The 13,634-nt window shown below is 36.7% G+C and overlaps 1 protein-coding gene across 4 annotated transcripts in view; it reads left to right on the top strand.

Moving 5' to 3' along the window:
* The window catches only part of sorbs2a (sorbin and SH3 domain containing 2a), a 46,183-nt gene that overhangs the window by 14,457 nt on the left and 18,092 nt on the right, over window positions 1–13,634 (top strand). For all 4 annotated transcript variants that reach the window (XM_043242992.1, XM_043243002.1, XM_043243020.1 and 1 more), the window contains exons 2-12: window positions 2,272–2,324; window positions 4,636–4,662; window positions 5,016–5,140; window positions 5,477–6,061; window positions 7,099–7,485; window positions 9,161–9,281; window positions 10,615–10,790; window positions 12,302–12,368; window positions 12,476–12,526; window positions 12,877–13,081; window positions 13,319–13,433. In XM_043242992.1, the coding sequence (XP_043098927.1) occupies window positions 2,315–2,324; window positions 4,636–4,662; window positions 5,016–5,140; window positions 5,477–6,061; window positions 7,099–7,485; window positions 9,161–9,281; window positions 10,615–10,790; window positions 12,302–12,368; window positions 12,476–12,526; window positions 12,877–13,081; window positions 13,319–13,433 (1,869 nt within the window). In that variant the 5' untranslated portion in view covers window positions 2,272–2,314. The remainder of the gene's footprint in view (window positions 1–2,271; window positions 2,325–4,635; window positions 4,663–5,015; window positions 5,141–5,476; window positions 6,062–7,098; window positions 7,486–9,160; window positions 9,282–10,614; window positions 10,791–12,301; window positions 12,369–12,475; window positions 12,527–12,876; window positions 13,082–13,318; window positions 13,434–13,634) is intronic.

The following is a 13,634-nucleotide window of genomic DNA, read 5'->3' as shown; positions in this document are numbered from 1 at the left end:
GACAAAATCTGTGCTGAGCCGCATTTGGCCATTTGTGCCAAAAACTGAATATCTCAAAACACAAATATCTTCCAGCTGAGCCTTGTCAAACAATGGAGAATTACAGTATTCATACCAAAGTGTATAGCCGTGGCAGCTAGTCCATTACATAACGGAAATGCCAGCTTAATTGCCTGTTAACACGAGCTGCAGATGGCATTGAATGTTTGTCACACTCAAGTGCACCCAGAGGGCTTTGCACTAATATTGCCAGTAACTAATCAGGTGCTCAAAGCTGCAGCTGCAGATTAGAATATAACATTTTGAGGTCGGATGGACAGGACTTCATTTTACCCGTCGGGAATTGGATTGTAAAAAGGTTAGAGTCACACATACCACAATGAAACCGAGTGGATGATGGGGAGGAGTAGGACAATAAGGAAAGTGAATGGTATTGGTAAGTGTAACGTGGCTGTCAGTTGATTTATTGTTTGTTCATAAGTAAATTTGAATTACTTTTCTAAGTTTTTATCTAGAACAGGAGTGTAAAACCTACAGTCCACAAAGGTGTCCAATCAGGCCCTAAGATGTCAAGACTTTGTAATATCACACAGTGTTTTCCTGAACACCAGTGTGATCTCAAATGAATTCATTTAATATTTTAGATAGATTGTTGTCTGTTTTTTGTGTCACACAATGCAAAATATGGCTTAATTATCGTTATCAAAAAAACATAAAAATAAAAATTACAAATAACATTGAGATAAATACAGCACACTTAAATAACTTAGCGCCATCTTTGGTCAAAACATTTTTTTTCTATTTTTTTTTTGTCATTTATATTGTAGTTTGCATGATAAATATTAATGCAATTGTGAGCAATATAGTGATCCTTAAATAGTCTGTGTTTTGCTTCCATTTCTTGATGACCCAGAGACTAATTCTTTTTAAAGATGCTACAGACTATTATTAGTGCTTGTAGTGTCTTTATTCTGGGCCCACCGAGTTAGGGAAGAACCTTCATGGCATTAGCTGGGTCACACAGCATGTTATGGAAATACTTCTAGAGTGCTCTTCTACTTTCTGCATTAGTTTAAAGGAATATGAAGCGTTTGAAACGTACACAGCAACTTAATAAATTGTATTGAGTAGTGCTTTAGGCAATCTATGATCTTATTGGTGTCAGCTACATCTAACCAAGACTTTATGATAAATTTCATTTTAATGTGGCAGGTTAAAAAGTTAACTGACTTTACTATGGAATTCCGGGTCACACAATGGAGCCATAGCTTAGGTTACAGAGATTCAAATGGTGTTAACAACATTTTCACTCCCTAAGTGTAGAACATTTCTCCTGGCAAGTAATAAATCTGTCAGTGGCAAAGGGATATCTGACAACTGGATCTTATTTTTATGTCTAAATGCTCTCTCTCTCTCTCTCTCTCTCTCTCTCTCTCTCTCTCTCTCTCTCTCTCTCTCTCTCTCTCTCTCTCTCTCTCTCTCTCTCTCTCTCTCTCTCTCTCTCTCTAATCCATTATGTCTGCTCCCCATTAGTCTTAGTGAACATGAGCAGCACGTTATCAGATATTGTAAGAAGTGTGTTCGGAAATCCTCAACTGTTGCTATTCAGAAGTGGAGCAACGTCATCATAACATTTACCTCGACATAAATTCTATCCCTTATCTTGTTAACATGTCTATTGGGAAACATTATTTAGTATTCATATGAGACAGATACAAATGCTATGATGGGATTCAGCACACACATTCCACACCTCGTGCTTTATGTTTGCAAATACTGATAGTGACGAGAGATAGAGAGAGAGAGAGAGAGTGAGATATGTGTGTAGAGCACTGTAAAATTAACACATCGCAGGCACATCGAGTGTATTCCTGGTGTCCAGACTGTCTGGTGTCGCTCAGAGTATTACTACATACTAGACACACACATACACTGACGCCACAGTTTATCCATATTAAGGTCTGTGTCTCCATTTGATACACAACAAACATGTTTTAAACAGAATATCCTCTATATCTGTCACTCTGAATAAATATAACCTGTGCTAGTCATAGAACTGCTAGATAAAAATACACGGTCACTAAACAGTTTAGGCACTTTAGCATGTGGTATTGGGCATTAAACAACAAGACAGTGCATGCTAATAGATTAGCTTATATACTTTAATACATTTTATAATACATAAAATATACTTTAAGCATCTGTTTACTGTATGTAGCTGAAAATGAATTGATTTTGGGATTATTAAGAATCGCTTGATGTGTTTTGCAGGTAAAAGTGTCCTTCAGAACACAGATCAGTGGAGATCTTCATCATGAATACAGGTAAGTCCATTATTAAAATACTATTTGTTATTTTTAGCCACTCGTGCAACAAAACAGTTATTGTGTGTTAAATTAAATATTTTGTGTAAGCATCGTAACGTTTAGTGTCATTTAGTTCTCAATGAAAGGTCTGACTGAATGCATTGCATTGTGGGATATGGCATAATGATCCATGCAGTAATCTCTGTTCTGCTCGTGCTCTTTCTCATTTTGAAAAATAATATTATTGATCCAAAATCAGGCATGCCTGGTTTGGACCAATGTCTTAGTTTTTTCTCATCTTTAACAGAATGCTGTACAAGTTGTGTGTTTTTCTGTAAAGGAAGACTGACCTTTAATGCTATAACACAATATTGTTTCAAAAGTTTAGGGTTAGTAAGATTATAATCGTTTTTAAAGAAGTCTCTTATATTCAACAATTATATCTATTTGATCAAACATCCGGTAAAAAGTTCATTTAATTACAATTAAAATGAACTGTTGTTTGTTTTGATATATTTTAAAATGCAACTTATTCCTATCAATTAAAATATCTTAAAATTCTTTACAGTCACGTCAGAAATTTTTAACGGATCCTTGCTTAAATAAATTAAATACATAAATCTAACCAACCACAAACTTTTGAACGATAAGCAATCGTCATTTAATAACATTTTTAATTTATTATTATGTTCGCATTATCTTTGGTGCAATAATGTTGCATTGACAATGCATGTGCTTTGCTTTCTGTTTGTTTTGCATGTGTGCTTCTGCGTGTGCGTGTGCAAACAAACATACTCCAGATAGCGGAGGACGTGCTCATAAAAGAGCATCCCTGTCGCTCACTTTCTGGCCTGTGAAGAGGGTCCAGAGCTCACCCAACCTGTACACTGCTGCAGGTATCAGTGCTGGAGCAGGGCTGTCGAAGATAGACTTTTTCGAATGTTTTATCACCTTTTGCTTACCTTTGTTTCATCTGCCTTAGTTATTTAAATAGTGTTCTATTTGTGTTATGTGTGCTTGTTTTACATGTGTTCACTACATCTGTTGTGTTCCATATTTCTCTTGTAACGTTAGTCTAGATTTTCGTTTTTTTAATCTCCTCAGATCTTAGGAGATGAGAGCAGAGGCAACATATACTATGTTGTCTATAATCTATGTAAAAATTTGCAAGGAATAATTTTAAAAGGCTCTTTAATATGTTATCACGCATATTTACGTGAATGTTTCACATCTGCAAATGTTTAACATCTTTAAATTAAGTCTATCAAATTACAGTATTAACATGTTTTAACTCATATATAACTGCAGTAATGTAGAATTATTATTCAAGATTAAAGTTAATTTGATTGAACTTTCTAATCAATTAATTAAGATCTTTTGGCGCAATAATATACTAGTAAAAATATTAGTAAATAATGCTCAGCAATATTGAATATTGCGTTAAATTCTGTAGAGACTGTTCAGGTTTTAATTAAATAAATAAAACCGTTACCCTAAAAAACACACTCAATTAGATTTAATGTAAAAAGAAAATACTAGATGCTATTTTTCTGTGCTAATAGTTACAAGGATCCAGGCATATTCTGCCGCTTGAGTGAGTCTGCTGAAAAAGTGACATGCTGTCAAGACCTGCCAGAGATATGACAACACGTCTTTAATTTTCGAAAAAAGCTGCTGGCCACAGACAGGCAGTCAAGCATCCGTTCACAGATGCACAGTTGTACTCTTTTAATGCTGAATTGTTTGAGGCACCAGGCTGGTTTGAAGAAATACAGCAGTTGTCAGTTTAAATGGAGACCTTGCTCTTCACTTTTGCTTGTAACAGATCGCACAATCCTGCAATCGTTAAGACAGTGTCTGATCACGCATATTTTGCAATATGAAAGACCGGAATTGTTGGATAATATTAGTTTTTTAAATTTGTGTTCTTACAATCTTGTAGTTTTAATCATTATTAAGACAATAGTAGGTGTTTTAAACTTTGTGTGCTCTTACTAGCGGTCTCTCTTTTTCTCTGCCTTCTATAGCAGCTTCTGCTCTCTAATCTTCTTGTTCTCTGTAACTGTGCATCTCTCTTTTCATTCTCATATTGTGGCCATCATGCACCAACTGAAGGACCATCTCACATAGTGTAATGAGCTAGATAAGACATAACTAAAGAAAACACAAAAACAGCTTATATTGGCAGGGTATAGGAGTACTGAACCTGACCCATGTTCTTCTTTACTTTAGCTGGCTATGACTTTTCTGCATGTTTTGTGTCTTTTTTGTTATCATGGAATTATCATGCATTTTTTTGTTTATTTTAATGCATCTTTATTTTCCACAGGTAGTGATTCCCAGTCATCAGATTCAGGCAAGTGTTTATGCTGTGTTGGGTGTTTATGTGTGTCTGTCTTCATTTTTGCGTTTATATAAATGTTTATATGCACTATACAGTGGATACATGAAGTTTATTTGGGCACTTAAAGGTATCTACCCCAAAATTAAAATTTTGTAATTAATCACTTACCCCCAAGTTGTCCAAACCTGTAAAAGCTTTGTTTGTTTTCAGAACACAATTTAAGATATTGTAGATGAAATCCTAATGGCTTTCTGACTGTCCCATTGTGTATGTATGTGTGTGTGTGTGTGTGTGTGTGTGTGTGTGTGTGTGTGTGTGTGTGTGTGTGTGTGTGGGGGTGATTATTTATTTATTTTTGTGTGTAGATGCCTGGCGTTCACGCAGTGTGTCTGAGGGGTTGAGGAATGGAGATGCCAGCAGCTCGTCCTTGACTGCTAAAGGCTTCCGCAGCGTTAAACCCAACCTACAGGACAAGAAATCTCCCACACCGGTACACATTCATTCATATCTTCTTTAAATAAGCTATTAATGCATTCCTGCTTCTTGATCATACTGCTGTTAGATTTTGCACTCTCTTAATATTCTTTTCACACCAACAATCCTCTTCTTTCATATTTTGCGCTACTTTGAAACTATTTTGCTTCACAACTGTTTGGATTAATGTTGGTACTGGTCTTTTTCCAATATGATAATGTCTTTCTAGAGGTTTCATATCAAGTGTAAATTTCTTGACCCCTAAAGCAGTCGAATTAAAATTTCTCTGAGAAAAAAAAAATGCTTTATTTAAACTGTCTTTACATATTTGAATTGACCTTTTCTCTATCAGGTCCCCTTGCCGCCCCCTCGGAGAGAGAGCTATCACATGACCCCTAACCCCCCATCTTACAGTTCCCTTGCAATGCTTTCAGACGCATCCCTGTCTCCCCCACAGAGTAATGATGTCATTTCCTCAGGCTCTTACACCATCCAATCTAGTGCCACCTCCTCTTACTCATATTCTAAGACCACCCAGACCTCCACTAGCACCTCTGGAGCCCCCCTCGAGGAGCCCCCCTTGTCCCAACAAGCTAATGCTAACAGTTTTATCACTCGGGTTCTGGGGAACAAATTGTCATCTTCAAAATTCATAAGGGACCAACTAAATGCACCACCTAACAAGATGGACATGATTAAAACTGACCCTAAGTCTAAAACTAAGCCTAAACGTACATCCGCTTCCCCACCCCAAGACCCCACTGCTACTTCTGAAACACACGTAGCTTCTCTCTCCATCCAGTTAGCTCCTCGCAGTCCAGAACCTCAAGCAGAGACCCAGTCAGGGCTTGAGACTAAATCCAGGAGAAATGCAGTGGACCCCGCTGACCCCACACGAGCCCCTGTTGTACCACCAAGACCAGCAAGCAGTTTGGTGGTATTACTGTCATTTATTTACAGTAATAATATACGACTTTACAGTACTGGTCAAAAGTTTGGAGTAATTTAAATGTTTTTAACCAAGTCTGCATTTATTTGATTAAAAATACAGTAGAAGCAGCAATATTGTAATAACTACCATTTAAAACTGCTTTCTTTTTTAATATATTACTGACAAAATATATGACAAATCTACATTTTCAGCAGCCATATCCCCAGTCTGCAATGTTCCACGATCTTTCAGGAATTATTCTAATACCCTGATTTCTTGCTTAGTTCTTTATCAGTTATGATTGGTTTCAGGCATTAATAATTGTTCTTAATGTTATCAGTTTAAAACACTGTACTCACTGCTTAAAATTGGGGATATTTTTTAAATAGAAAATTCAAATGAACATAATTAATTTGGAATAGAAATCTTTGCATATTGTGAAGTTTATAATTTATTACATTTTACATTTTTAAATGATAATTTTTAATCTTACTTACCTCAAACTTTAGAATAGTAGTGCATCACAGTTTCCAAAAAAATAAGCAACATGGTTTTCACAGCTGGTAATAAAGAAGTGTTTCTTAATCACTAAATTACCATATTATATGAATGATTTTTAAAAAAATGATGAATGATGAAGTAATTATATAGTATTTCTTAATTTTACTGTATTTCTCATCAAACAAATGCAGCCTTTGTGAAATATTAACTATTCCAAACTTTTTATTGGTATCACTCTCTCTCATACTTACCAAGTGTAACCCATTTAGCACTCATTCATCTTCATCTGATGGAATGGAGTGAACGAACACAGAAAGCTTGATGAAAGAATGTGTGTTTACTGCTAATTACTATATATTTTAATTTTATTTATTTTTCCAGCAGCCTTTTATTCCTTCCCACAGATTCACTTGTTCCTCTTCACTCAACATGGTTCAGTCCGCCTGTGCCCGTATGTCACTTCTTGCTCACCGGCTTTGCTTTATGTTCACTTTCGATTCTTGTCTTCCCTCCTTTTATTCCCTCCCACCCTCCTCCATCAGCGTGAGTTTTCCCCTGTAAGAGGGAGCACCGGGCCGTTCTCTTCTGGACCGCCCTCCCCAGACCCTTCAGCTCGCCGGTCACCATATAGCCGAGCCAGTCAGGATTCCCCTGACTTCCTGTCAGGGCTAATGCCCAAAGCCCTCTCGCCGACACCCTACACCCCTCTGGAACGTTCCGGGCTAATGTCGGCCTCACCTGCCCCGTCACCAGTAACCGTGTCAGCGCTGAGTCATTATTCATCATCCACAGCTGGGCTGGAGGAGCTGCAGATCTGCGGCATGGACTCCTTCCCCGCGGCCACACCCACCCCATCCCCCACACTCAGCCACGCCTCCAACGCCCCTGACGAGCTTCCTATCGCCCCGTCAGCTGCCACGGGCACTAACGTAACTATCACGCTCAACTGGCACACGTTTGTTTTGAATCAACTCGTGTTTGTTTGTCCTCACTCGTCTTTCAGCGCTGTTGAATGTCTAACTTTGAGTCACATGCTCGAATGTGTCAGCTTGCAGCAGCTCGCTGCTTTGTCTTTGTTTTATGCTGGATTTCCACTCTGTTTTACGTATGCAGTATTTCATTGTGTGTTGTGTATGTTGTTTCCCAAGTCAACATGCTGTGACATGCCTTAAAGTAAAACAATATTGAAAGCTGTATCGGAAAAGAGAGATAATGGTGCAGAAAAGAAATGTAGTACATTAGTGCTGGGCAATGATTAATCACATCATTAAAACGTTTTGTATATTTATTGTGTGTATATATGTAAATATATGTAAATATGTTCTAAACAAATACTGTATGTGTGTGACTTTATATATACATAGTAAATATACACAGTACACACACATATATTATGTTCATAAAATTAATGATGCGATTAAACGTTGCAGAGCACTAATTATATGTATATCAACCGATATCAACCTATACAACTGCCAACCTTATAATGCTAAAAATAGAATCATTTGCGATTGCTGCTGTAATGTTTAATAATACAAAGTGCGCTGCTCTTCTGAAGTTTTGAGCAAGTAAGACTGTTGGTGGGGTTTTTTTTTCAAATACAGTTTTTGTGCAAAATACAATTTAATATATTTTAAATAATGAAATTAATTCCTGTGATGTCAATGCTCATTTTTAGCAGCCTTTACTCCAGTCTTTGATGTCCATTATTATATTCTAATATGTTGATATGGTGATAAATAGCGATGTTGAAAACAGTCATGCTGCTTAATTTTTTTTTGTGGACATCAAAAAATGCTTTGATTAATAGAAACATCAATAGAAACATTTTTAACAATATGAACAATCATTGCTGTCACTTTTTGATCAGTCTAATGTATAAATTACAGTCTAAATAAAAAAAAAACATGTCTTATTTAAAAAAATAAATGCTAAAAAAATAAATTAATTAATTAATTAATCGAATCGTACTAACCACAAACATTTAAATTATAATGTGTATATAATAGTTCATACTATATATTAATAAAAAGTTAGGTATGTGTATGAAGTCTAGGTGTGAAGAAAGATGATTTTAATTTCATGTTGACTTTAGGGTTCTTATGATGGCCTGTGATTTTCTATGTGACCTTTCGCAAAGTTTGTTTGAGATTAACATTTGCATTTTATATTCCTGCTGTTGACTGAAGACCTCTTTGGAATATGAATGTATGATGGTACCATATTCCAGTGTTAACACTTTTTCTTAAATAGATTTTCCTGCACTCATTATCCACTAAAGGTTCTTTCAAAGTGTGTATGTTGTCATGTAGTCTAACAGTTTATCAGCTACATCTTCATTCGTCCTTCATCATTCCACTTATGTTAGTACCGAAGCACCAACATCTGATCACAACCTTTGTCTTTTTCCTCAGTAATGACATTTCTCACATACATTTGTTGTACAGTATCTTTCGATGTGTGCTCTCGTGTCTTACATTTCTTATTCTTCTAACTTCTTATTGTCCCATAGCTGTCATCCACTCATACTTGTTTAACCTAATGTGACTTTACATATTACTCAATTACATCTCTTGTAAACAGTTTTTTTTTTATGTTTTCCAGGGTCAGATGGCAGTGAATGGAAGCTCTCAATCTCAGAGGCCTTTCTCTCCGCCTGTATACCCACCTCCACCTCCGACCCTCAGCCCAGGCCTGGTAAAGATCCAGCAGGGTCGTAGTTCAGGTGAGAGGAAATCCCACACAGACCTCTGGCTAGCATTGCAAAGCTGAGCTCTGACTAGAAGCCAAAATGTGCTTATTCAAGTCCCTGAACCACATATACAACTAGTTTTTATGTGATGTGGACATAAAAAGAGAAATTAACTGCATCAGGCAAAATCTATATCAAAATAGCCTAGTAGACACTACTTTTTGTTTGAAAATTATGGGATAGTAAGTGTCCAAGGCACTTCAAAATCTTCACAGAGGTACAGTAGTAGGTCATCCAGCTACTTTCATGTTTTTTGTAGAATACAATTAGTTTAAACATACTCTTTGTACTGTTTTTCTGCACGCTAAATAGTATGGAATCAGCATATTTGGACACATCAAATGTTTTCTGAATAAACACCTTCCTCAGTTGTCCTTCTATTGATTGAGTCCTAGTTTGGGCTCTCTAAAATAATGGCTTTGTAATGCACAATTCTTGTTAGTGGATGCCTGTGCATTGGCAGTTAACGGTGCAGTCCGGTCCTCAGGATATGATGCATTTGCATCCATTAGGCCAGACCGGAGCAATCAATAACTGAACAGAGGGAAACTGAGGAGAGGCAAAGCTCTGACACTTTAGGGGGAATTTGCTTAGGAAGGCAAATTCGTACAATTGTTGTAGTAGTTTAAAGAAAAGATGCTGACGTATAGTTTGCTGTAGTGTTTCCTCATGTCATTGCCTTTTTGCTAGTGTAAACCTGCATAGATGTGAAGGAATAAAAGTAGCTGTCTCATTTATGCTGTGTCATACATATTTCATAGTTCAGGGGGCTTAGTCAGGGTGAGAGTTTGTGCCATGTCAGTGTTCTTGCTCTATTAGATTAGACTTGACTATGACTGTCCAGCTCAGACTTCTGTCACCATATATCTTTTTCAGGCCTGGCACTGTGCCATGATTATGCCATCTGATACAAATTTTGGGAAACATTATAAATTGCTTTCGTCATAGGCAGTATTTGATTTCTTAGTGTCACATTCACATGGAAGGCCAATTAATTGCCTTCCTCATTAATATTAGCATCCAATGAAGTACTGACAGTAACACATTTTGAGTCCTGCAGTGTGACTGTATCTATGGCAGCAGTCTAATGAAGAGCCAATAGCAGCACAGCAATCAATGATGTGTGTGTGTGGGTGTGATGTAGAGTGACAGAGAGGGAGAGATTGATGCTAGGTTGTCTTCCTTCACTTTGATAACAATTTGACAATTTTAAAGGGAAAAATATTTTTTTGCCTTTTTTATATCTCTCTAACCTTTCTTTCTCTCTCTCTCTCTCTCTCTCTCTCTCTGTCTCTCTCTCACTCAGAGGGTTCAGAGACGGTGAAGCGAGAGACTGTTGTCTCTGGTCAGACAGTGGTCGGTAGCTCTGTGCCCATCGCTCGTTTCTCAGAAGAAGAGAAGAAGGTGTCCATCATTAAAGCACCCCATTACGAAGGGATTGGACCAGTGGATGAGTCAGGCATTCCCATCGCCATACGAACGGTGAGTGATATTAAAGACATTAAGGGAACTGGCAAATTATAAAGAACTACACTAATTGTCCTTATTCTTTAATAAAATAAAGCTTATTGAATTACATTTTACAAGTGAAAATTTAATTTTAACAGTTTAATGTGTACTTGTTGTTGTTGTTGTTATTATTTTAGATTTTTATTTTGGAGTGAAATTTGGAGTTAAAATTATTACAAAGTAAATCCTGTGTAGTTTCTTGGTTTATTTGTTATTTGTATCTGCTTGTTAGTGAGGGTTCAAGTCCAAATCTGCTGCTAGGTAACATTTCCATGCATTTTTTAAATTAAAATAAGGCAAGTAAGACAATATGATGATAATAATAATAATTGCAAAAGCTCTATTAATACATTTATTATAACACTCACACATAGTGGTCAGATTTGGATATTTTTAAATGTTTTTAAAGAATTATCTATTGCTCAGTAAGACTGCATTTATTTGTACAGTAAAAAAAATACATGCCTGATTCAAGGAGGGGTTTCAAAAATGGCCAAAAATTGTTTTTCTAACTTTTTTTATTTTAAGTTAAATTGTGCTTTGCTTGTACAGTTATATGTATATTTTTAAGAATGTTTAGTGTTAAGTAAATATTTTTAACAATAATGTTTGCCTATTTTATTTAAAACCTGTGTTCAGTATTTGGTCTTCTGTGCTTAATTTAGTTCGGCCTTGTTCAAGAATTTTCATTTCACTGTATCCCCTGACTGCTAATCTGCAAGTTACTTACTTCATGTATGTTGCAGTAAAGGACTGTTTTTTAAAAGTGAATAATTTTTCAAAACTCTGATTCATCTGAGAGCTGTCTGTTGCAGTGATTGTGTGATTAAAAGTTACTCAAGATTAATTCCATGTATTGAACTGTTTATATAAATGCACTAGCATGTTTTTGAACCAATGCGATTGGGAGTAATACATGAAGACACAGAAATAGAAACCAAAAAATAATGACAGTTGTTCTGCTTCTTATCTTGCTTGTGAATGGTTAATACAAAAACTGAGATTTACACTTTGTTTTATTACCTGTTGCTCTGTCAACACACAGCCGGGCGTTCTTTCTTTCTTTCTAAATGTTTTTAAACAATCTCTTCATCGTCACTGGTCAGTTTAAAACAGCAGATCAGCTGTTAATGATCTGTTTTGAGGACATTTGTTCTTAATTTGTGTTTAAGATGGTTTGACATTTGATCCTCTTATTGTGGTTAGAGGAATGCTTCTGAGCTCTCAGCAGCGCAGGCTGTGAATGTGTTAGTGTTAGTGAGAAGAAGAGAACATTCCTGGCTCTTTCCAGGAAGGTTACTATGATACTCCCTGTCTGTCTCTCTCACTCTGTGCTCTAGTGGTTTTGTTGGTTGTCAGGTAATGACAAATGATGTTAGCTGTTTGTGCGCTTAACCAGCAAACTGACAAGGCAACTTGTGTGTGTGTGTGTGTGTGTGTGTGTGTGTGTGTGTGTGTGTGTGTGTGTGCGTGCTTCTATTTAGACTGTGGACAGACCCAAGGACTGGTACAAGACCATGTTCAAACAGATCCACATGGTTCATAAAGCAGGTGAGTGAGTAGGAGGAGACAGAACTTATTCTGTAGTATTCATTTCAGATGAGTCCTAAACACACAGTGTGTTTGATTCTATTTCGGTTTCATTTTGTTTTCACCAGATGATGACTATGCAGACACATATAATGCAACATACGCTGTCATAAACAGTGGTAAGTTCTGTGAAAAATATCTGATGTTTATTTTCATATCTGCTTAATCTAACAAATGTTAATGTTACAAAAGATTCCTTATAGTGTTATTTTAAAAACCTGCTCATCTAATATTTCACAATTACTGTTTTTACTGTTTTTTTGCTATAAATGCAGCATTTCACAAATACCGTTTTTACTATGATATAAATGCAGCCTTGATAAACAGTTTAAAACTATGAAAAACTACCAACCGCAAACTTTTAGATGTTAGTGTATAATCATGTTTATTTATTCATATTGTATTGCAACTGTACATTTGTTGGTATATTACTCTGATATTTGTGTTTTTTTTTTTGTTTTTTTTTTAGAAAATTACCCTCCTGTGCATGCCCACCCGCCCCCTCAAACACACACCTACCGGCCTCTCTCTAGAAATACCTCAGACGCGCCAGACGGTGCCGCCCACCGGGAGCTCTCGCCATCTCCCGTGCCCCCTCCTCCCCCTCCGATGCCCTCTCTCCTCCAGCTCCGCTCGCGAGACATGGACAGAGAGAGAGACTTCTCGCACGACCCGTAAGGCACCTGACATGATCAGCTACACAGCAAAAAACTGTCATTTTTAACATGCATTTTTGCAAGAATACACAATTTCGGTATTTCTGTATCATTTAATTCAAAGCATTAAAAGCATTAATTCTGGGTGAAAATTGTTTAAAAGTAAATCCTGTGCCACAGATTTATCAGGTTTCTGCTTCAAAAACACCTGACTGGTTAAAAACAACTCTGACTGGGTCTTACTGTCATCTACAGAAATGAGTGGGGTCCCCCAGACAGAAAAGTTGACACGCGTAAATACCGAGCGGAGCCACGGAGCATCTTTGAGTATGAGCCTGGCAAATCCTCCATCCTTGAGCAAGAAAGGCCTGTGAGTAATCTTATTTAATTAAATCACTATATCAAAGTGGTTATTATTTATCAATTTCATTTAAACTGGTGTAAAGATCCTCCGATAAGATGGACCTAATGTTGCTAAAGTCTTGTTGTGTTCATTTTACTGTAGAATAATTGAGCGCTGTTCCAATCTATTTAATCACAAAATCAAACATACAGGGCTGGGCTGCTACAC

The sequence above is a fragment of the Puntigrus tetrazona genome, chromosome 1 (genome assembly GCF_018831695.1).
Source record: "Puntigrus tetrazona isolate hp1 chromosome 1, ASM1883169v1, whole genome shotgun sequence".
Classification (NCBI taxonomy): domain Eukaryota; kingdom Metazoa; phylum Chordata; class Actinopteri; order Cypriniformes; family Cyprinidae; genus Puntigrus; species Puntigrus tetrazona.
This window is presented reverse-complemented; position numbering and strand designations above follow the sequence as displayed.